The sequence below is a fragment of the Amblyraja radiata genome, chromosome 1 (genome assembly GCF_010909765.2).
Source record: "Amblyraja radiata isolate CabotCenter1 chromosome 1, sAmbRad1.1.pri, whole genome shotgun sequence".
NCBI classification, from domain to species: Eukaryota; Metazoa; Chordata; class Chondrichthyes; order Rajiformes; family Rajidae; genus Amblyraja; species Amblyraja radiata.
This window is the reverse complement of record NC_045956.1, coordinates 119,470,711-119,494,449: the sequence shown is the minus strand read 5'-3', so window position 1 is coordinate 119,494,449 and position 23,739 is coordinate 119,470,711. Positions and strand designations below refer to the sequence as shown.

Below are 23,739 nucleotides of genomic sequence, written 5' to 3'. Positions count from 1 at the left end.
AGCTTTGCCAGGTATTTGCCAGTGATTTGAGCTGCTGCCTGGAAATGAAAGCTGATATGGCATCTAGCAGTTGGGAACGGGACATTTCCACACACGTCTTTCCCTACCCACCGAGCTGCAACAATTGTGTGCTGGGTCAAGTCTAGCAGAGCTGGGAGCACTGAGCATTCTCAATCACCGAGTCACTAAGGCCGGTTGGCAGCCGCTCTTCCCAAGCTTGCTTGTTCTTCCAACACAGTCATTTCTTTGACCTATTCATTTCCTACTTACAAAAAATCAGGTTTTGAAGATATCTCAGGAATGTAACTATTGTTACTCAGGGACAGGCTGAATAGGACTTCTTCTGGCCCATGCTTGTGACAGAGTTACACTGTCACAAATGCTACCTGGTCTACATCCCCGAAAACCTTTCTGCAGCCTCTCCACAGCACACACTGCCACCTAGCTTTGCATCATTAGCAAAGTTGGATGCATTACATGCAATTCCCCCATCCAAATTGTTAATATAGATTGCTAAATCCCAGCATGGATTCCTGCAGCAGCCCACTTGTCACAGCTCTCCAATTTGAAAATGATCCATTACTCCTACCTGGATCCGTCTATTAATTAATCCTAAATCACATCAGTATATAACTGCCATTATCACCCACTTCAATTTTGTTTGATCTTTTGTGTGGCACCTTTTCAAAAGGTCTTCTGAGAAGTACGTGAACTGGTTCCCATTTTCTGAGGTTGCTAGTCACAAACAAAAAAAATATTAAATATGATTTCCCTTTCAAAACTGTAATTGAAAAATGATAGGATGACAGTCAAAGTGCTCTGTTGCCACTTCCACAATGCATTCCAGCATTGTCCCTGCCACTGATGGCAGGCCAACTGGTCTGCAGTTCATTGTTCTCTCTTCCTCCTTCCTTAACTGTGAGCTATGTTGGCTGCTTTCTAATCTGTGGAAAGGATTTTAAGAATATTTTAGAAATCCAGTCCCACTTAATCTGCAAGTAGGGCAAAGTTGCGATCACACAGATCAAAAGCTGGAAAATGATACCAACAAAGATCAGGCTTTCCATTTACACTGAGTGGCATCTTTACCAGCTCACTATGAGGTTTCCATAGGATTGTATTCAAACTGAATTGATGACCAAGCCTTTTCTAAAAATAGATAGATGTTGATAAAAAAAACCCCATAATGCACAAATACACAAATGGAATTTATTCCAAATTGCATTTTTTTTCTGATATGTTCATACCTCACTTATACTGTACTAATATCCCCACCCATGGTACAAGACTCATGGGCCTGTATCTCCCCTCTCCTTGCTGACCTACTCACAACATTGGCTATTCACCATACAAAGATATCTGTCCAGGTCCCAGCAATCACCTCCATTGCTTCCCTCAGTATCCTGGGATAGATCCCCTCATGCCCACAGGACTTTTACCAAAATATCAAATCACCTCCTTAATACCAACATGCTTTAGTATTTCAACAAACTCCTTAATCTCACCATTATTGATTTTCTTCTCCTTGCTGAGAATGTGCAAAGTACTCGTTAATTCTTCTGGCTCCACGCATAAATCCCTTCCTTAGCCACGAGTGAATCTACCCTTTGCTTAGTTAGCTTGTTACTTCTAAAACCTTGAATTTTAGACTGCAATAATCCTACTGGCCGAGGACATTTCATGGCACCTTTTCGTTCTCCTGATATCTTGTTTAAGTCCTTCCCGGTTTCCTTTATATTCCTCATGGACTGACAGATTTCACCTTCCTCAATCTTACTCTTGCTTCCTTTTTCTTTTAGACATAACTTCTCAGTTTAGTTTTTTTTTTAAATTTATTGTCATCTGTACTGAGGTGCAGTGAAAAGCTTTCTTGTTGTCATCCAACATTTCTGAACCTTGCCAAATTCTCCATTTCCATCCTCACAGGAACATGCTGATCCTGAAATCATCTAGCTTTTAAAAAACTATGTCAGATGTGGATCTACCATCATACAGCAAGTAAACTGGTGCCCCTCCAGTTGATGTTAAAACCAATCCTTCTTATTTTGACTCCCACTGTCTTGCAGGGGATGCAAATGATCCACATAGAAACATAGAAAATAGGTGCAGGAGTAGGCCATTCGGCCCTTCGAGCCTGCACCACCATTCACATGATCATGGCTGATCATCCAACTCAGTATCCTGTACCTGCCTTCTCTCCATACCCCCTAATCCCTTTAGCCACAAGGGCCACATCTAACTCCCTCTTAAATATAGCCAATGAACTGGCCTCAACTACCTTCTGTGGCAGAGAATTCCAGAGATTCACCATTCTCTGTGTGAAAAATGTTTTCCCCATCTCGGTCCTAAAAGATTTCCCCCTTATCCTTAAACTGTGACCCCTTGTCCTGGACTTCCCCAACATCGGGAACAATCTTCCTGCATCTAGCCTGTCCAACCCCTTAAGAATTTTGTAAGTTTCTATAAGATCCCCCCTCAATCTTCTAAATTCTAGCGAGTACAAACCGAGTCTATCCAGTCTTTCTTCATATGAAAGTCCTAACATCCCAGGAATCAGTCTGGTTAACCTTCTCTGTACTCCCTCTATGGCAAGAATGTCTTTCCTCAGATTAGGAGACCAAAACTGTACGCAATTTTGCGCACATAAACTGTACACATAAATGAAGTCCTTCCTCTTACACCAGCTCTTTAGTTACACACAACTATTTCTGCCCACTAGTATGTGGTGCATAATACGTGGGAATAATCCTGTGATTACCTCCCTGGAAGTTTTGGTTTTAAAACATTCAACCCAACTCTCTAAATTCTCTGTTCAATACCTTACCTCACTTCCTGCCCATGTCATTGGACCATGACACCCCCCAGCATGCCAAATCCTGTGCCAACACGGACATCATTGACCCTGGCACCAAGGAGGCAATACCATCCTGGAGCCTCACCCACAGACGCACCCAGAAGGCACTGACTATAAAGCTCCCTATCACTACTGTACACCTAGATTTTGACCTTCCCTGCTCTGTAACAGAGCCAGTTATGATGCCACTGATTTGGCTGGTGCTGCTGCTATTCCCTGGAGAGGTCATCCCCCTCAACAGTATCCACGACTGTATGCCTGACAGTGTACTCCTAAACTAGCTGCCCACCCCTTCTGGCAGTCACCCATCTACCTGACTCAACCTGAAGCACGACCAACTTCCTGAAACTATCTGTGATACTTTCTGCCTACTGTATGTGGTCTGAGAGGAGCTGTAGTTAAACTTACTTCATACCATTCTGAGACTCTTTCTCTATTCTGATTGATCAAGGAAACGTTTCAAGAAATGTTCTCATTGAAACATATAAGATTGTTAAGGGTTTAGACACGCTAGAGGCAGGAAACATGTTCCCGATGTTGGGGGAGTCCAGAACCAGGGCCACAGTTTAAGAATAAGGAGTAAGCCATTTAGAACGGAGACGAGGAAACACATTTTCTCACAGAGAGTGGTGAGTCTGTGGAATTCTCTGCCTCAGAGGGCAGTGGAGGCGGGTTCTCTGGATGCTTTCAAGAGAGAGCTAGATCAGGCTCTTAAAAATAGCAGTCAGGGGATATGGGGAGAAGGCAGGAACGGGGTACTGATTGGGGTTGATCAGCCATGATCACATTGAATGGCGGTGCAGGCTCGAAGGGCCGAATGGCCTACTCCTGCACCTATTGTCTATAAGAAAGCAGTGAGAACATCCTGCTTAGTTAACTGACTGAACAGTTATTCTGGCATTCTGATACTCTCTTGCTATTTTATTACTGGATTAAATAACATGTTTAGGAGGCAGTCTTCAAGTATGATGTCAACATGGCCTGTCCATTAAAACTGGTTGAGTGTAATTAAAATCTCAGAGCTGGTTATCTTGGCTTGAGAAAGGAACCATCAATGTTGCCTCCACAAAATCCACTTGCAGCCTAAGTGAATCAATGTCATTATTTCCATTCCACTCCAAATTATATACAAATTGTTTCCAGGACAAACTTCACCTTGTTTTATTTGCAGATGGTTAACTGAGATAAGCAGACTAGTTCAATTAACGTTCTTCCAACTGGCTTCTCACAGCTAATAAGTGTATCTAGGAGCATGCCAAAAAATTGACCTTCAATTTCTCATCCAATGCAGATGGAATTTAGATATTGCACACTAAAAATTAGAGGAAATCAGTAGATGACAAGGAAAAGGTACTTTCACCTTTGTGAAGGTTACAGAGATGCAGCCGTCCACTTGGATATGATCAGCAAGCTCTGTGAATTGTTGTTGCTGCTTCTGTAACGTTTCCAATAAACGAGTAATCTCCTGTTTAGCCATCACTACTCGACAATCATCCTAGCCAAGAAAAGAAAGAATTTATGTATTTTGAGCTTACTATCAGTGTAAACATCATAAAGTAGTCAATTAGGCCAACATTTGTCATTGCAGATATGCTGGTCCATTTTCAAGAGGTAATAGCAGGACATTTAGAACACAACAATATACCCGGGTCAATCTGACTTTTATGAAAGGGAAAACATGTTTCTTAAATTTGCTCAGGATATAATAAGCATGTGGATAATATGAAATATGTAATGCATTTGGTTTTGCAGAAGGCATTCAAAAAAATATCACATGGTGTTACCACACAAGAGATCACGGTGCTGGGTGCATGTTGGTGTTGGTGTTGGTGTTGATAGCAGTGCAACTAACTGAAGAAAACGGATTTGAGATAATTGGTAATTTCTCGTCTGGCAATCAGAAATTATTGAGGTGTCAAGGGGTCAATGCTGGGAACTCAAATATTTAATGCTTGGGTTAGGGGGTTGAATATAATGTAGCCAAATCTGCAGGTGGGTTAGAGGGTGAGGTACCAACAAAGAAAAGGCAACGAGGTAAATGGGTTTAGTGAGTGTACAAATTTGGAAATGAATAGAATACAATACATTTTATTAGCCAAGTTTGTATACATACAAGGAATTTGCCTTGATGCTTTGCTCGCAAGTAACAACACGATATACAGTAGACAATTAAAAATAAAACATTATAATTTAAACATGTGAAGAATAAAATAAAATACCAGAGCAAAAGGAGGCAACAGCTTTTTGGCTGTTAAGTAGAGCTGCTGCTCGTGGAAAAAAAGCTGTATTTATATGTGGCTGTGGCGGCTGACAGTCAGAGGAAGTACTTCAAAGAGTTTGTGGTCAGGACAAGATGGGTCAATTATCTTACCTTCTCTCTTCCTGGCCCTTGCAGTGTACAGTTCATCAATGTGTGTGGGTGGGGGGGGGGGAAGGTTGCAGCCAACAACCTTCTCGGCTGATCGAACAATGCGCTGTAGCCTCTGGATGTCATGCTTGGTGGCAGAGCCAAACCAGACCATGGAGAAGGCGAGGACAGATTCTATGATGGCTATATAAAACTGGACCATCATTGCCTGTGGCAGATGGTGTTTTCCCAGCTGCCTCAGGAAGTACATCCTCTGTTGGTGGCTGATTAGGAAAAGGGGAGATGCAACGAGACCTGGGTGTCATGGTACACCAGTCATTGAAAGTAGGCATGCAGGTGCAGCAGGCAGTGAAGAAAGCAAATGGTATATTCATAGCAAAAGGATTTGAGTATAGGAGCAGGGAGGTTCTACTGCAATTGTACAGGGTCTTGGTGAGACCACACCTGGAGTATTGCGTACAGTTTTGGTCTCCTAATCGGAGGAAGGACATTCTTGCCATAGAGGGAGTACAGAGAAGGTTCACCAGGCTGATTCCTGGGATGTCAGGACTTTCATATGAAGAAAGACTGGATAGACTCGGCTTGTACTCGCTAGAATTTAGAAGATTAAGGGGGGATCTTACAGAAACTTACAAAATTCTTAAGGGGTTGGACAGGCTAGATGCAGGAAGATTGTTCCCGATGTTGGGGAAATCCAGAACAAGGGGTCACAGTTTAAGGATAAAGGGGAAATCTTTTAGGACTGAGATGAGAAAAACATTTTTTACACAGAGAGTGGTGAATCTCTGGAATTCTCTGCCACAGAAGGTAGTTGAGGCCAGTTCATTGGCTATATTTAAGAGGGAGTTAGATGTGGCCCTTGTGGCTAAAGGGATCAGGGGGTATGGAGAGAAGGCAGGTACAGGATACAGAGTTGGATGATCAGCCATGATCATATTGAATGGCGGTGCAGGCTCGAAGGGCCGAATGGCCTACTCCTGCACCTATTTTCTATGTTGGGCCTTTTTGACTGTGGAATTGATGGTGGCCCCCCATTCAATGTCCCTGGAGATGATGGTTCCAAGGAACTTAAATGACTCTACAGATGTGACTGGTGTTGTTGATGGTGAATAGGGTGAGGGGAGGGGGAGCTCTCCTAAAGTCTACAATCAATTCCACTGTCTTAAGAGCATTGAGCTCCAGATTGTTGCAATGCAACCAGGATGCCAGTTGTGTCACTTCCTGTCTGTAGGCAGATTCCTCCCCATCCTGGATCAGTCCAATCAGGGTTGTGTCATCCGCAAACTTGAGAAGCTTGACAGAGGAGTCTGTGGAGGTGCAGACATTAGTGTAGAGAGAGTAATGGAGAGGGTAGAGTACGCAGCCTTGCAATGCTCCTATGCTGAGGGTCAGCGGGTCGGAGATGTCCCAGCCTCACATGCTGCTTCCTGCCTGCCAGGAAGTTTGTGATCCACTGACAGAGGGGTTCAGGCACAGTCAACTGGGAGAGATTGGAGTGTAGTAGCTCTGGCACAATGGCGTTGAATGCAGAGCTAAAATCCACAAACAAAATCCTTGCACAGGTCCCCTGGCGGTCTAGGTGCTGGAGGATGAAGTATAGGCCTAGTTTGACTGCGTCATCCACTGATCTATTTGCACGGTATGCAAATTGCAGAGGGTCCAGCAGGGGGTTTGTGATATTTTTCGGGTGGGCCAGCACGTCTTTCAAGTGTTTTCAAGATTACAGAGGTCAGGGCGACAGGCCTGTGGTCAATAAGACCAGTAATCCTTGCCTTTTTGGGTACAGGAACAATAGTGGAGACTTTGAAGCAGGCAGGGACAGTACAGGTTTGCAGGGACTGATTGAAAATGTCTGTGTAGACTGGTGCCAGTTGTTCGGCACAGAGCTTGAGGGTATAGGGGGAAACTTTGTCTGGTCCTGGAGATTTCCGGCTTTTCTGTCTCTTGAATAGCTTTTCCACGTCCGCAATTTCTATCGTCGCCGATGGAGAAGTGGCCAGACTGTAGCTGGTGATTATTGCAAGCCCTTCCACACCGAAGGAGTCACTAGCTAAGAGTGAGATACAGTATACTGACAAAAGATCACAATAAGAATACAGAAGAACATGATGTAAAGATGTGATTGCCATGGAGGCAGTGCAGGGAACATTCACAATAAAGATATCTGGATGAGATTAGCAGCCTCAGCCCCAGGATTCAATATAACCTCAGTTGTTGTGTGTGTCGAATTTGCATGTTCTACCGATGACCATGCACAGTCTGCTAGCATCTCCCTCAAGACGTGTGTGTGTGTGTGTGTGTGTGTGTGTGTGTGTGTGTGTGTGTGTGTGTGTGTGTGTGTGTGTGTGCGTGTGTGCGCGCGCGTGTGTGTGTGTGCGTGTGCCAATGCCAAAACAGTCAGAAAAGAGTTGATGAATGAGAATCGGTTAACAGAAAGACTACTAATGGTAATGCTCTGAAAGCTGACGTAGAGTTGGAAAAGGAGAACACCCTCCTTCTATGACAGGAAAAATAAAAAAGAATGGGCTGACATTATCTGGAATTAATAAGATTTGAGAGGTGACATTATAAAAACAGTTTATTTTTCAGGGGCTACACAAAAGTAAATAGTGAAAATACATCACCTGCAGGGATTTCTAAGGAGGGGATGGCATTTCAGGAGGATTAAGCCCGAGATAAGGAGCAACATCTCAGACGGTTGTAAATGTCCACATGTATCACCTGTGGGTTCTGAATCATTAAGTGTATTCAAATTTTTGAAGACTGCAAGAATCATTGGGAATGATCGAAAATTGCCAAGGTCAGAAAGGGAAAGCAGATTTAAAGGGTTGCATGGACTAATTTTCCAAATATTATTTTCTTATGTAACAATCTCATGCACATTGATTGTGATGATTGCGAGAGCCGGTTTTCCAGCTGTGTAGAGCACACTGTACGTAATGTGCTAATAAATGTAGAGCACACTCTTAAATGCATATTTCACTGGTATTTTCAAGTCACATTTGTTCCAATAAAAATTGCATTATAATAATAATTATGCTTAAAAATAATTTTAGCTGTTAAGCATTTTGGAATATCTGGAGATTGTGAAAAATACTATTTAGTTATAGAACAGTTTACCAATTTTCTCATTTGGTTTATGTTAAAATTTGAATATTTTGCAGCCCCGATATGATGGACATTGAAATTAATGATTACCAAGGTTATCCGGTCGTCCAGAAATGTGAAGAGGAAAGGATTAGTGAAGACAAATGTAGGTCCCTTTCAGTCAGAAACAGGTGAATTTATAATGGCAAACAAGGAAATGGCAGACAAGTACTTTGGTTCGGTCACTAAGGAAGACACAAACAATCTCCCAGAAATACTAGGGGACTGAGGATCTAGTGGGAGGAAGGAACTGAAGGGAATCCACATTAGTCAGGAAATGGTGTTCAGTAAACTGTTAGGACTGAAGGTGGATAAATCCCCAGGGCCTGATGATCTGCATCCCAGAGTACTCAAAAAGGTTCCCTAGAAATCGTGGCTGAATTGGTGATCATTTTCCAATGTTCTATAGGCTCTGAATCCGTTCCTGTGGACGGGAGGGTAGCTAATGTAATCCCACTTTTTAAGAAAGGAGGGAGAGAAAACAGGAAATTATAGACGAGTTAGCCTTACATCGGTAGTGGGGAAGATTCTTGTCAATTATTAAAGATGTAATAGCAACGCATTTGGAAAGCAGTGACAGGATCGGTCAAAGTCAGCATGGATTGATGAAGGGGAAATCATGCTTGACTAATCTTCTGGAATTTTTTGAGGATGTAACAAGTAGAATGGATAAGGGAGAGCCAGTGAATGTGTGTGTATCTGGGCTTTCAAATAGCCTTTGACAAGGGCCCACACACGTGATTAGTGTGCAAAATTAGAGCACATAGTATTGGGGGTAGGGTATTGACATGGATAGAGAACTGGTTGGCAGACAGGAAGCAAAGAGTAAGATTTAACGGTCCTTTTCTGAATGGCAGGCAGTGACCAGTGAGGTGCCGCAAGGCTCAGTGCTGGTATTAAATGTAACATCTCCAAGTTTGCTGATGACACAAAGATGTGTGGCAGTGTGAGCTGCAAGGAGGATGCTGAGGCTGCAGCCTGACTTGGATAGGTTGGGTGAGTGAGTAAATGCATGGCAAATGCAGTATAATGTGGATAAATGTGAGATTATCCACTTTGGTGGCAAGAACAAGGCGGCAAGTTATTATCTGAATGGTGTCAGATTAGGAAAAGGGGAGGTGCAATGAGACCAGGGTGTGCTTGTACATCAGTCACTGAAAGTAAGCATGCAGGTACAACAGACAGTAAAGAAAGCAAATGGCATGTTGGCCTTCACAGTGAGCGGATTTGAGTATAAGAGCAAGGTCTTACTGCAAGGTGAGACCACACCTGGAGTATTGTGTGTAGTTTTGGTCTTCTAATTTGAGGAAGGACATTCTTGCTATTGTGGGCTTGCAGCGTAGTCCAGAGTCTAAGCACATGGTTAATTCCCAGGATGGCGGAACTGACATATGATGAAATAATGTGTTGACTGGGCCTTTATTCACTGGAATTAAAAGGATGTGAGGGGATCTTGGAAAAACATACAATTCTTAAGGGATAGGACAGGCTAGATACAGGAAATATGTTCCCTATGTTGTGAGAGTCCAGAATCACTGGTCACAGTTTAAGAATAAGGGGTAGGTGATATAAGACTGAGATGAGGAAAAACTTTTTCATCCAGAGAGTTGTGAATCTGTGGAATTCTCTGCCACAGAAGGCAGCGGAGGCCTACTCACTGGATGTTTTCAAGGGAGAGTTAGATAAGGCTCGAAAAGATCATCCACACATTTATCTCCTCCCGCCTAGGTTACTGCAACTCTCTTTACACTGGCAGCAGCCAATCTTCCCTGTCCCGCCTGCAACTGGTCCAAAACGCCGCAGCGAGACTCCTAACGGGCACCCGAAAAAGGGACATCACCTCGATCCTGGCCCCTCTCCACTGGCTCCCTGTGCAGTTCCGTATACATTTCAAGACCCTTCTCTATGTCTACAAAGCCCTCAATGGGCTTGCCCCCTCCTACATTAAAAGTCTTCTCACCCACTACTCCACCTCCAGGTCCCTCAGATTGGCCGACTTGGGGCTGCTGAATATCCCGCGGTCTAGGCATAAGCTTAGGGGCGACCGCACCTTTGCGGTTGCAGCTCCTAGACATCCCCCTTCCCATCAGAACTGCTCCCTCCATCGACTCCTTTAAGTCAAGACTAAAATCTTATCTATACTCCCAAGCCTTTCCTGACGTCCACTGAGCGAGGGTTATATGTATATAGTTTGTTTGTTTACACTATTCTTATAACAAATGTAAAGCACTTTGGCCAACGAGTTATTTTTTAAATGTGCTATATAAATAAATGTGAAAATGTGAAGGCTCTTCGGGCTAACGGAATCAAGGGATATGGGGTAAAAGCAGGAACGTGGTACTGATTTTAGATGATCAGCCATGGTCATATTGAATGACTCGAAGTGCCGAATGGCTTACTCCTGCACCTATTTTCTATGTTTCTATTCAGTCTGCTGAATTTCAGTTCTCGTTGCAAATGAAATAAGCATCACATGATATTGTTCAATAATACTTAAAGCTGGAATGGACATGGTTTCTCTTTCACCACACAAAATTTTAATTGTTGCGGCATCAGAAATGGGACCATGATACCAGGGGCGCAAATCCTGGGGGGTACAGGCTTGCTTTGAGAAGTGGGGAGGAGAGAGGGCGAGAGAGACCACTCGGCCCGCACGTTGCTGCTTCATAACGCCAGGGACACGGGTTTAGATCCCGGCTCCGGGTGCTGTCTGTACGGAGTCTTTTTCTCCCCATTAACGCCTTGTCTGATGTTGATCTCACCCTTGCTGCGGAACAGACCGAGCACCAGCACCGAGTGCTCGCTCTGCCACCTCTCTCGCTTAAGTTTATTTTGACAGTGGGTCTCCACAGGGCCCACGGCTATAGCCGCTGAAGCTTCGCGTGTGTGTGTGTGAGTGTGCGCATGCGGCTGCCAAGAAATTGTGTCCCCCCGGTCCCCCCCCATGTTTTGATAGCGATTTCCGTGCCTGATGTGGACAAGTATCCACAATTCCATTAGAAAGTGCACTCACAATACAATTCCAACTATGTTTACAGTAAAGTGTAGCTGACATTCCTCTAAAAGAACTGCTGTACTACAATGCTTCCGCCAATGAAAATCTGAGCTTGAGGTTTTTAAATTGCGCTCTGGGTAAAAGTTACACAAAATGTTGTTTCATGACTTTACCACCTACCAGCTGTAACGTTTTTTCACAGTAGAGACAAGCTGTTGAAACTTGAGAAAGTAGAATTGTCATGTCCTCTTGCTGTTGCCTTAGCCATATCAATTTCTCTCGCACATGAGCATCAACCACACTTAGTGCCATTTCCTCCTGTCGACACAGTGTTCCGTGCAATTCTGCAAAGTAAGCACGAACACAGGATCGTGCATTCTCAGCGGTACCTGGTACCTACAAAAGGGCAAATAGAGTTTACCGTTAGAGGTCCTTACTCATAACAGAAGCGTTGTAATGTCTAAAATGGGCCGCAGTCATTATAAGTATAGTAGTGTCATTAGTAACAGCAAACTAACAAAAATGAATTTGAGGTAGCAAGAGAATTTCACACTCATGAATTGTATTCCACTGACTCAATGGAAAAACAATTTAAAATTTCTTAGTACTCTTTCTTCCCCTCATCATCTCCAATTTCTTGTGACATTCCCAATTTCTCATATTTTACTGAAGGAAGCTTCCCTTGGTTAAGCATGCCTCCAGAAACCCTTGCAGAATTGATGAATTTAGCAAAAGATTAAAAAAATGTTTTGGCATTATTATGCAGCACAGCAATTCAACATACATAATTCACTATATTGACCTCCTACTTATATCAAGTCAAGTCAAGTGAGTTTATTGTCATGTGTCCCTGATAGGACAATGAAATTCTTGCTTTGCTTCAGCACAACAGAACATAGTAGGCATTGACTACAAAACAGATCAGTGTGTCCATATCTTCTATCTATCTATCTATATATACTAAAAGTCTGATCTCGACCGCTTTTGGCCCACTGTGGCGCGATTTCCGAGAGAACGCCGCCACCTACGGCCGTCATTTTTGGCCACCTCCCTCAGAGCCCACCTCCGCCTTCCGGGACCAGAAACTTTTTCCCATCGATGAAAAATGAGAGAGATATTAATGTTTTTACAAAATTCCCCATTATCTCTGCTGCCCCCGCTGGCGGCAGGGGGAGGGACTATAAAACCCGGAAGTGTCATGCCTCACTCAGTCTCTGCCAGACCCAGGAAGCGAGAGAGTCACGGCTCTCTGAATTGCGAATAACACTGAACTTTTTAACAAGTTTGTGTTCACAAAATGAGTTTTGGTTGTCGGGTGGCTGCAGCCCAATTGTTTGCCTCGCCTTTTAAACATGTTTGTGTTCACAAAATGAATTTTAGTTGTCGTGTGTCTGCAGCCCAATTGTTTGCCTCGCCTTTTTAACAAGTTTGTGTTCACAAAATTAATTTTGGTTGTCGGGTGTCTGCAGCCCAATTGTTTGCCTCGCCTTTTAAACAAGTTTGTGTTCACAAAATGAATTTTGGTTGTCAGGTGGCTGCAGACCAATTGTTTGCCTTGGCTTGGCTTTTAAAATCGTTGCAACAGTTGGATGCCAGCCCAAGCATCCATTCGGCCCACAATGTCTATACTAGCCCTCTGGAAACCAGTACCTTCGGCCCGCAACACCCATACTACCGCAACAGACAGCCCCCCACTGGCGAGCAATATTGGAATTGGTGGAGAGGTGGAATATTGCGTTGGTGACTTGCCCTCCCGTGTGATACTGGGACCCAACTGGTCCCACTTAGTCTAGTACCATCATATAAATATATACACACATGAATAAATAAACTGATAAAGTGCAAATAACAGATAATGGGTTATTAATGTTCAGAGTTTTGTCCGAGCAGGTTTAAAAGCCTGATGGCTGTGGGGAAGTAGCTATTCCTGAACCTGGTCATTGCAGTCTTCAGGCTCCTGTATGTGGACAAGTGTGTGCTTAGTGTGTGGCCGGGATGGTGTGAGACTTTGATGATACTGCCATCCTTTTTGAGGCAGCGACTGAGATAAATCCCCTCGATGGAAGGAAAGTCAGAGCCGATGATGGACTGGGCAGTGTTTACTACTTTTTATAGTCTTTTCCTCTCCAGGACGCTCAAGTTGCCGAACCAAGCCACGATGCAACCGGTCAGCATGCTCTCTACTGCGCACCTGTAGAAGTTAGAGAGAGTCCTCCTTGACATACCGACTCTCCATAATCTTCTCAGGAAGTAGAGGCGCTGATGTGCTTTCTTGATAATTGCATCAGTGTTCTCGGACCAGGAAAGATCTTCAGAGATGTGCATGCCCAGGAATTTTAAGCTCTTGACCCTTTCAACCATCGACCCGTTGATATAAATGGAACTGTGGGTCCCCATCCTACTCCTTCCAAAGTCCACAATCAGTTACAGGTGCACAACCTTTTATCCGGAGTTCCGGAAGCCGAAAAGCTCAGAAAACCGGACATTTTTTCCAGGATGTCGTCTGCACACCAAAGCTCGCGTTTGGCGCCAAACTTGACCCGAAACGACCCACGGTCAACCCAGGTCTGTACGACTGTAGCGGCTGCCTCCTCCCCGGAGACCGGGGAGACACTTAAACATCTGTAAATCATTGCTTAAATGTTAGTCAGTTAGTTTGGAGGGCTTTTATGTGAAGGGGGGGGGGGTGAAGGGGCAAACTTTAATTCTTAGTCCCCTACCTGGTCGGAGAGGCAGGGAGCGGGCAATGCCTTACCGGGTCGCTGTGCAGTAAGCTCTGGAGCGCTGTGGCCGCCGACTCCCAACATCGCAGAGCTGGGGCTGCGGGCGTCCGGCCGCGGGCGGCGCCGGTTGTAGCTCCGACCCCGGCAACTCTACCCCTGGCTGCGCGCGCTCCAAATCCAGCGTGGCCCGCGGCCGGACGCCCGCAGCCCCAGCTCCGCGATGTTGGGTGTCGGCGGCCACAGCGCTCCGGAGCTTACTGCACGGCGACCCGGTAAGGCATTGCCCGCTCCCCGCCTCTCCGACCAGGTAGGGGACTAAGAATTAAAGTTTCCCCCTTCACCCCCCCCCCCCACCACATAAAATCCCTCCAAACTAACTGACTAACATTTAAGCAATGATTTACAATGATTCCCCAGTCTCCGGGGAGGAGGCAGCCGCTCCAGACTTTTCAAGCCGCCCGCGCTACCTACCTAATCTACGCTAAAAATCTTCCATTCGGAAATCCGAAAAATTCCGAAATCCGAGAAGTGTCTGGTCCTAAGGCTTTCGGATAAAAGGTTGTGCACCTGTACTTGGTTTTGCTGGTGTTGAGGGCCAGGTTATTGTGCTGGTACCATATGAAAAGTTGCTCGATCTCTCTTCTATACTCTGACTCATCCCCATCAGCGATACGCCCCACAACAGTGGTGTTGTCAGCGAACTTGATGGTGGAGTTCGCACTATGACCGGCTACGCAGTCATGAGTAAAGAGTGAGTACAGCAGGGATAATTTATCTATAAATTATTGTGCTTATTCATTTTGTTGGTCAGTTAATTAAATCCAATCTTTACTAATTGATTTACATTACACAAGTCAGGTAAAAACATTACCGATAAGTGATTATTTATTACACAAAAAAAAATCTAAAACGTCAAATGAACCAACACCAAATACTCAGAAAAAATACCCAATAACATGTTACCCACAATGATAATCAAATACAATTATGCTGTTATGCTACAAAAGGAAAAAATCTTACATACTGATCAAAGTATAGCCGGGAATACTAAAAAGATGAAAAGATGCATTAGACTTACATGTTCTGTATGAGCAATCCCAATTCTGTGTTCACCTCCCTCAACTTTCTGAATAATCCCACCTAGTTTTCGAGAATAGTCAGAGATTTCTTCTGTAAACGTGCGAATGCAGTGCGCCATATCCAAAATAGATGCACGGATTTGATCTGCTTCACTTTCCAAGAGTGTATTCTGTGATTTAGAAAAGCATTTAAAACGTGGGTTCCAAAGGTCACGTTACAAAACAATAGAATATATAAACCTTGATGACTACGGATGAGAAACCTTTCACAATGACCCTCATTTTTCATTTCTACTTGAAGGAGTTCCTCCAAACTCATATTGATTATCACTTTTCAATCAAGTAGAAAGCCAAATAACACTGTTCTGGATTATTCATTTGAACCCATTTCTAATTGGTGTAGCAGCAAGAGTTGGATTTCTTTGATCCCCACTTGCCACAGCAAAAATAAGATTACTACAGTTATACATCGTGATTTGGTCAAACTTTGCCTCAGACTGCTGAACAATTCACAAATTGATATCTCATAGTTAATCAGTTGTTAAGATTCACTTGGCTCAGTTTCACCAAAAGTGACAAAGTTAGAGTTTATGTATTTAGTTCATTCAAAAAAGTAATCTTGATTGGATAGCCATAAAACAATCTGTGGAGGAGTCAATACCCTCAAATCAACACAGAAATCATGCTCTGTGATCAAGAAATTTTGGCATTAGAATTCAGTTTGAAACAAAGAGTTCCAAAACAATGTATATCCAAGGTTTAGGAATAGGTAAATATAGGCCACTTAGCCCTTTAAACCTCATCAGCCATTCAACATTATGGTTGATGTTCTACTTCTATTCCATTCTTCTGCGTTATTCACACATCTCGTGACTCCTCAAATATTCAAAAATCAGTCTTAGTTTTCAATACAACCAATGACTAAGTCGCCATAGCCCTCCTCAGCCAGAAAACCTTCAAAGATTCATCATCCCCTTAATAAAGAGATGTCACCATATCAGTCCTAAACACCTGGTTTTTGATTCATAGGCCAGGATAAATATCAGCCCTCCAAATACCCCTATCAAATCCTATACTCTGTACATCTTAATGAGATCTATGGGGCTCATGTTGTCGACCTCCCCGTGGTGAGCCCCGTCAACTGACTTCAGTCAGGCGAACGACTACAGAGACAGCAGCAGAAATAATGCAACCTCAGTCACCGCAGCTGCCAGCCCTAATGCAACCTCAGTCGCTGCAGCTTGACGCCCTTTTTAGGGCGGACTATTACGGATGTTGAACCGGATGGCATCACCCTGCTGCAGCTGAATGCGGAAGGCCTAACTGGTTGCAGTGCCTGGAGGCCGTTACACAACTTCTGCTGCCTCAAACACAAGAAAGAAAGAATGAGATCTATAATTCTTCCAAACACCAGAGAATTGAAGCCTAGCCTACTTTTCTCACATGACTCATGCACCATATCTCAAATCAGTCAGGTGCATCTTCAAAGCAATTTTATTTCAAATCTATCCTCCTTTACGCAAGGAGACCAAAAGTGGTCTCACCATGATCCTATACAATACTTAAAGTTTTAGTTCTGTACTCAATTAATTTAGCAATCAGAGCCAATGTATCATTCACCGTGCTAATTGCTTCCTTCACCTGCATGTTATCTTTCACATACACGTAGAAGGAAATCCATGTCCCTTTGAACATCAAAGTACCATTTTGGTAATAAAATACAGGTGAAGCAGTGTTTAAGGTTTACAGATGCATGCCCATTCATGTGTGATTGTGGAAAATAGGCAAGCCTGAAGTGAAGGAAATTATTTGGACTGTAGTAAAAAGTTTAAAATTAGCTACTGGGGGTGGGTAGTGGTGTGGGTGCATAATGGAGCAAGCTTGCTTGATGTGACACTGAGATACTAAATTCTTCAAAGAAAATTATAAATTATCATCACCACTTACAATACAGGAAGAAGCCATTTGCTCCATAGTATTTACAATGGCATTTAAATATCCAGTCACACATTTTTATTTGGAAATTAGTGCAATTTATGTTTTTAGACAGAATATTTAATTTTGTCAATTGATTTTTATTACAGGTGCACAACCTTTTATCCGGAGTTCCGGAAACCGAAAAGCTCCGAAAACCGGACATTTTTTCCAGGATGTCGTCTGCACACCAAAGCTCGCATTTGGCGCCAAACTTGACCCGAAACGACCCACGGTCAACCCAGGTCTGTACTACTGTAGCGGCTGCCTCCTCCCCGGAGACCGGGGAGACACTTAAACATCTGTAAATCATTGCTTAAATGTTAGTCAGTTAGTTTGGAGGGCTTTTATGTGAAGGGGGGGGGGGGGTGAAGGGGGAAACTTTAATTCTTAGTCCCCTACCTGGTCGGAGAGGCGGGGAGCGGGCAATGCCTTACCGGGTCGCCGTGCAGTAAGCTCCGGAGCGCTGTGGCCGCCGACACACAACATCGCGGAGCTGGGGCTGCGGGCGTCCGGCCGCGGGCGGCGCCGGTTGTAGCTCCGACCCCAGCAACTCTACCCCTGGCTGCGCGGCGCTCCAAATCCAGCGCGGCCCATGGCCCGCGGCCGTACGCCCGCAGCCCCAGCTCCGCGATGTTGTGTGTCGGCGGCCACAGCGCTCCGGAGCTTACCGCACGGCGACCCGGTAAGGCATTGCCCGCTCCCCGCTGGTATCCCAGCGCTGCGACGCCGCCGACTCCCAACATCGCGGAGCTGGGGCTGCGGGCGTCCGGCCGCGGGCGGCGCTGGATTTGGAGCGCCGCGCAGCCAGGGGTAGAGTTGCCAGGGTCGGAGCTCCATCCGGCGCCGCCCGCGGCCGGACGCCCGCAACCCCCAGCTCCGTGATGTTGGGTGTCGGCGGCCACAGCGCTCCGGAGCTTACTGCACGGCGACCCGGTAAGGCATTGCCCGCTCCCCGCCTCTCCGACCAGGTAGGGGACTAAGAATTAAAGTTTCGCCCTTCACCCCCCCACCCCACCACATAAAATCCCTCCAAACTAACTGACTAACATTTAAGCAATGATTTACAATGATTCCCCGGTCTCCGGGGAGGAGGCAGCCGCTACAGACTTTTCAAGCCGCCCGTGCTACCTACCTAATCTACGCTAAAAATCTTCCATTCGGAAATCCGAAAAATTCCGAAATCCGAGAAGTGTCTGGTCCCAAGGCTTTCGGATAAAAGATTGTGCATCTGTACTGAGAAAATTAGCAGAAATAGGTTGAATCATGGAATGTCATCAGTAAAGAGCCATGTTAGTCCCCAAGAACTCCTCTTAACCAGCACTAGATCCAAGTTCTAATTCATTATTTTGTAGAAGGGAAATATTAAATCTCTTGTAGGTTTTGTTTTGTTAAGCTTGAACAGAAACAAAAACTGTGCTTATCTCACTCTAGATTCAGTCCGTAACTCACATAGCATGCCCATTTTCAATTTATACATTCTGTATAAAAAAAACTAATCTTAATTAATTTATGTTAATGTTAATATATTAATTTATTTGTTAAAAATGTAATTATTCACCAACATATATGATGGCAGGACTTGAGAATTAAAGTTGTAGAATGTATACTTAACACATTAAAATCACAAATACCTTGTGTCCTTGATGCTTTGCATATTCCTTGCATACGCAGCACATTAATGGACTTGTTTGACATCCTTCCTCTAAACAAACAAATTCGATTACATGCACCTGATGTTGAGAGCACATCGTCTTCTCATGGGGTTTGTCAGCCAGAGGCACGCGTCGGTGTTTGGCCAATGTCCGTGTAGAGTGTGTTAACTGGGAGCAGTCTGCACAAAGATGAGTTGCACACACAGTACAGTACATGGATGCATTGTGGTTTTCATCTTCGTCACAGCGGATAATATGCTTTATAAATATTTAAATGCAAAAAGTAGACTGTTAATACACATATAATCAAAGTTCATTTTAACTGGGTTTCTACAATTACTACACTAAAAACTGGTACACTAACAGTACAATCATTCCAAGTATGTATCAAAGCAGAGTAAATAGCTCCACAATGCTCTTGCATTATTACAAGTAGCATATATTAAATTATTTTGCATATTGTATTATATTTAATTGTCAATTATAAATGAATTACCAACATCTGTTGTGAAAGAATATTTTGCTAGAACTTATTTTCCTAAAACCCAGCTAGATTTCTTTAAAATACTGGAAATAGAAGAAAGCTTTGTTCATCCTCTCCAATATGCCACACATCTTCCTCTCCCCTGCCTAGATCCCCCCCCCCCCCCCCTAAAGTTACAGCAATGTACCTAAACAATATACAATTGTGAAAATCATAATTGCAGATGCTGGAAATCTAACATAGAAACAGAAACTGCTGGAAATACTCAGCAGGACAGGCAGCATCAGTGAGAAGAGAAACAAAAAATATACTATTACAATTGGTATTAAACAAACTATTCCTCCGTGTTCAATTATTTCCGTTGTTAATTACCAATGCTTAAATGATCCACCTCAGTATTTCCACCCGAAATAGCGATTCTTTCTCTCAAAGATTTGCTCATTCCCTGATGATTCTTTCACACAATTCCTAATAATAGGTCATAGTTTTTCTCCTCAACTTTAACTCTGGATATTTTACTAATTACCTTAAACGTGTGCCTCTGATTATGACATAGAACCTCTATAACTATTACGACATTGATAGTTGCATACCTCTCCTGACATTCCCAGAAACTCGACAGAAGCTCCACGGTGATTTACAGTGCCATTCTGCAACCGTTCTAGGAGTTCCAGCAAAGCAAAATTTTTCTTTAAGCCCCAGACACCGGAATCACCTGTCAAATTAATTTGCATTTAAAGTTTGATTCCAGTTTTTGTTCATTTTGTTTTAATTAAATACAGCAATTGGTTAGGATCACATATTTCTTAACTCATTCAAAATGAGTTAGGATAGGCCACAGTAAAGCAATGTTTTCTTCCTGTATTAAATTAATGCCCAATGGAGTAAAATGGAACTAGGTCTGAAGAGTGGATTGACAAGGAGCGGCACAGGCTGCTGCATCAAAGGTCCAACTTTCAATCGTGATCTCTATTGTTATCTGTATAGAGTTTGCATATAACCATATAACAATTACAGCACGGAAACAGGCCATCTTGGCCCTACAAGTCCGTGCCGAACACATATTTTCCCCTAGTCCCATCTACCTGCACTCAGACCATAACCCTCCATTCCTTTCCCATCCATATACCTATCCAATTTATTTTTAAATGATAAAATCGAACCTGCATCCACCACTTCTCCTGGAAGCTCATCCCACACAGCTACCACTCTCTGAGTAAAGAAGTTCCCCCTCATGTTACCCCTAAACTTCTGTCCCGTAATTCTCAAGTCATGTCCTCGTTTGAATCTTCCCTACTCTCAATGGGAAAAGCTTATCCACGTCAACTCTGTCTATCCCTCTCATCATTTTAAAGACCTCTATCAAGTCCCCCCTTAACCTTCTGTGCTCCAAAGAATAAAAACCTAACTTATTCAACCATATTCTCCCTGTGATTGTGTGGGCTTCCTCCAATAGAGACCAAAGATATGTTGGTTAGTAGTTGACACACCACAGTAAATTGTTCTAGTATGCACATAGGTGGTGGAACAGGTGGAATGAAAGAGAGAATAGCAGAGTATTTGCACAAATGACTGTCAATGTGGTCCCAAATATCAGAAGACCTGTTTTTATTGTATACGACTATGATTGATCCTTAAAAAAAAGGAATGCAATACCTTCCAATTTATTATTAGGTTTAATAAAATCCTCAACTCCTCCGTACAGTCAAACAATAATTTAATGAAGTGCATTTTGAGTGTGTGTCTAAAGGCGCTTGTCTCATAATTTATCTCAAGCTTCACTGGTTAGCTAATACTGATTGCATACATGATTATACACCAACATTGAAAATTGTTCTAACATGTCAGATTAATCAGGTATTTTAAGTGTACAGTAGAAAATCGAGCAACCAACTTCTGAAAAGCAAAATAGCAAACAGATGGTCTATGATCTGATGCTGTTGAGGGACAAACATGGGGAGGTGGGAGAAGGAAGTGTAGGAAAAGGTACTCCAAAATAATTAAATGGGTTTAGAAATTCCCACCCCCCCCCACCCAACCTAATAATATTGATACATTCCTTCATGGATAGGACAGGTTTGGAGGGATATGGATCAAGCGCAGGCAGGTGGGACTAGTGTAGCTGGGACATGTTGAATGGTGTCGGCAAGTTGGGCCGAAGGGCCCGTTTCCACACTGTATCACTCTTTGACTATGTGCTGCTTACAAGCCACTGATTTTTAACAAATGAGGGAAATCTGGTAACTAACATTGCAATACGAAAATAAGATGCAAATTTAAATTTGTAATCATGCATGAAGCCACCAAATATAACCATTTTAAAAAGCAAATTATAAAAAACGCAAGCTGCAGGATGGATCAATAAAGGTAAAACTTTCAAATCGATTATAAGAATTGTAAATACATGGACTAACCTAGTTCAGTCGCCTGTCGGTCAAATGGACAATGTAGTGCCCTTCCTTGTAGTGGAAGGCGGGTGAGACAATCATGGCAAACAGTGTGACCACAGAGGAGCAGGCGAGGTACTTTGTCACCCTGCAGACTGAAAACATCTTCACATACTCCACATTCTAGAACCTATAAATTAAGAAACACAAATCACTGAGGTAACATAGTACAGTTCAATAAACCAAGATGATTTTAGGTATTTGACTGATCACTGATTTCCAGGAGTGGATTTAAGGATGAGGTGGTAAGGGTGGAAAGAAGTGAAATTGTGATTACTTATGCCCGAGTTTACTAGTAATTAATATTAGGCTTGAGCGTACATTCAAGCACACATCAAGATCAGATTTGATATCTACATGTACCTGCACTTGAAGCAATTTACTTTAATATTGGACTGGAGAGCACTGCAAAGAGTACTATCTTAAAACAAAAACTTCCAAAATAATAAAACAATATTGTGTAAATAAATCAAATTCACATTGGATTAAATTAATAGTCTGGGCAAATACATAAACATGGTTTATCCAAGGGAAGTATGCAACAGAAGGCCATTTTGTTCTTCTTTCCTGTCAGTTCTTCAGTAAGATCACTCCTGTTTTTTTTTACTGCAGCTCCACTTTCATGTATGTCTTGGTCTCTTGATATTGATTACAAAATCGCATGGATCAGGCCCTCGGTCCACAATATCCATCAATCATCCATTCACAATAGTTCAACGTTATCCAACCTTTGTAACCATCTTCTACACACTAGAAACAACTTACACAGGTCACTAACATACAACCCGGCACATATTTGGGAAGTGGGAGGAACCCTACACGTTCAGACATGCAAACTCCACATAGTCAGCGCTCAAGGTCACGATCGAACCTGGGCCCCAGGTGCTGTGCGCTACTAGCTGTGCCACTGTCATTTCTTAAAATGTGTCACTGCCATGAAATATGAAATATACTCAACAACTAAGCAATGCAGCCCTCCATGGAGAAGGAGGAGAGCAAAGAGATTTGGGGGGGGGGGGGGGGGGGGGGGGTGAGGAGAAGGAGGCAGGGGACAGAGAGAACCATGGCGGGGGAAGGAAGGATGAACCGAGGAGTGAAGAATTGGGGTAAAGAGGCAGAGAGCACAAGGGGAATGGTAGAGTGATTAGTAAATAGAGGTAGCAGGGGGGCAGCAAGGGAGGGAATACACTGACGTGTAGGATGGGTGGTTGGAGGTCAGTAGTTTGTAGGGAGGATGGACACTGAAGGGGAGGGAGGGAGGGAGGGAGGGAGCACCGGAGTGCAGGGGGTTTGGAGGGAGGGAAGGAGGGCACCGAAGAGGAGGGAGAGAGACAGGGAGGGCAACAGAGGGAGAGAGGCCACTAGAGGGCGGGAGATGGAGAGAGAGAGAGGGATGGCAATGAGGGATGGAGGGAGGGCGCTGCCGCGGTGATCGCGGGTCCCCGCTCACCTTGACGGAGCAGCCGGGCGCCGGGCGCGGGCACCGGGAGGCGGCGTTGGGCCCCGCGGGACGGAGGTTCGCTGCCGCCGCCGCCGCCATTGCTGAGCTCAGCCCCGCCCACAGACCAGGCCCCGCCCACAGGCGCCGCGCGCGCGCGCGCACACACACACACGGCCCCGGCTCCAAGGCCACGTGGGTCAGACCAGTGAGAACCGCCAAGCAGCTTCAAACATGGCCAACAACAGACATATAGCCATTTAACACGCGTCGCCGGCGGTTCTCCTGCTTCTTCTTCTATGGAGTTTTCTTTGGCGGTTGGCAAACAACTTTTTAGTGCATTACCGCCACCAACTGGTATGGAGTGTGGATCAAATAACATTATAACTTATATACTAATAACCTATATCTTTCCGAACAAATTGGTTACCCTGAGAAAAAGCATTAGGATTTGATAGCACTTGTATGAATTCTTTTGTAAAATATCTATTAAATCAAATTGTACTTTTTATTTTCTGAATCGTTCACTCATTTGTCGTCTTTCTTCCTCATACCTCTCACAATGTATAATGACA

General features: G+C 43.9%; 1 protein-coding gene across 2 annotated transcripts in view; it reads right to left on the bottom strand.

Annotated features, from left to right (window-relative positions):
- Positions 1-23,456, bottom strand: part of trim23 (tripartite motif containing 23) — a 36,082-nt gene extending 12,626 nt beyond the window's left edge. The window contains exons 1-8 of one of the 2 annotated variants that reach the window (XM_033029844.1): positions 23,332-23,456; positions 23,177-23,281; positions 21,694-21,856; positions 19,873-19,994; positions 18,775-19,053; positions 15,166-15,336; positions 11,545-11,760; positions 4,215-4,349 (exon numbers count right to left, since the gene is read on the bottom strand). In XM_033029844.1, coding sequence (XP_032885735.1) covers positions 4,215-4,349; positions 11,545-11,760; positions 15,166-15,336; positions 18,775-19,053; positions 19,873-19,994; positions 21,694-21,856; positions 23,177-23,266 — 1,176 coding nt within the window. In that variant the 5' untranslated portion in view covers positions 23,267-23,281; positions 23,332-23,456. The remainder of the gene's footprint in view (positions 1-4,214; positions 4,350-11,544; positions 11,761-15,165; positions 15,337-18,774; positions 19,054-19,872; positions 19,995-21,693; positions 21,857-23,176; positions 23,282-23,331) is intronic. The other variant, XM_033029834.1, reaches the window with a different exon arrangement.
- Positions 23,457-23,739: the final 283 nt, after the last annotated feature.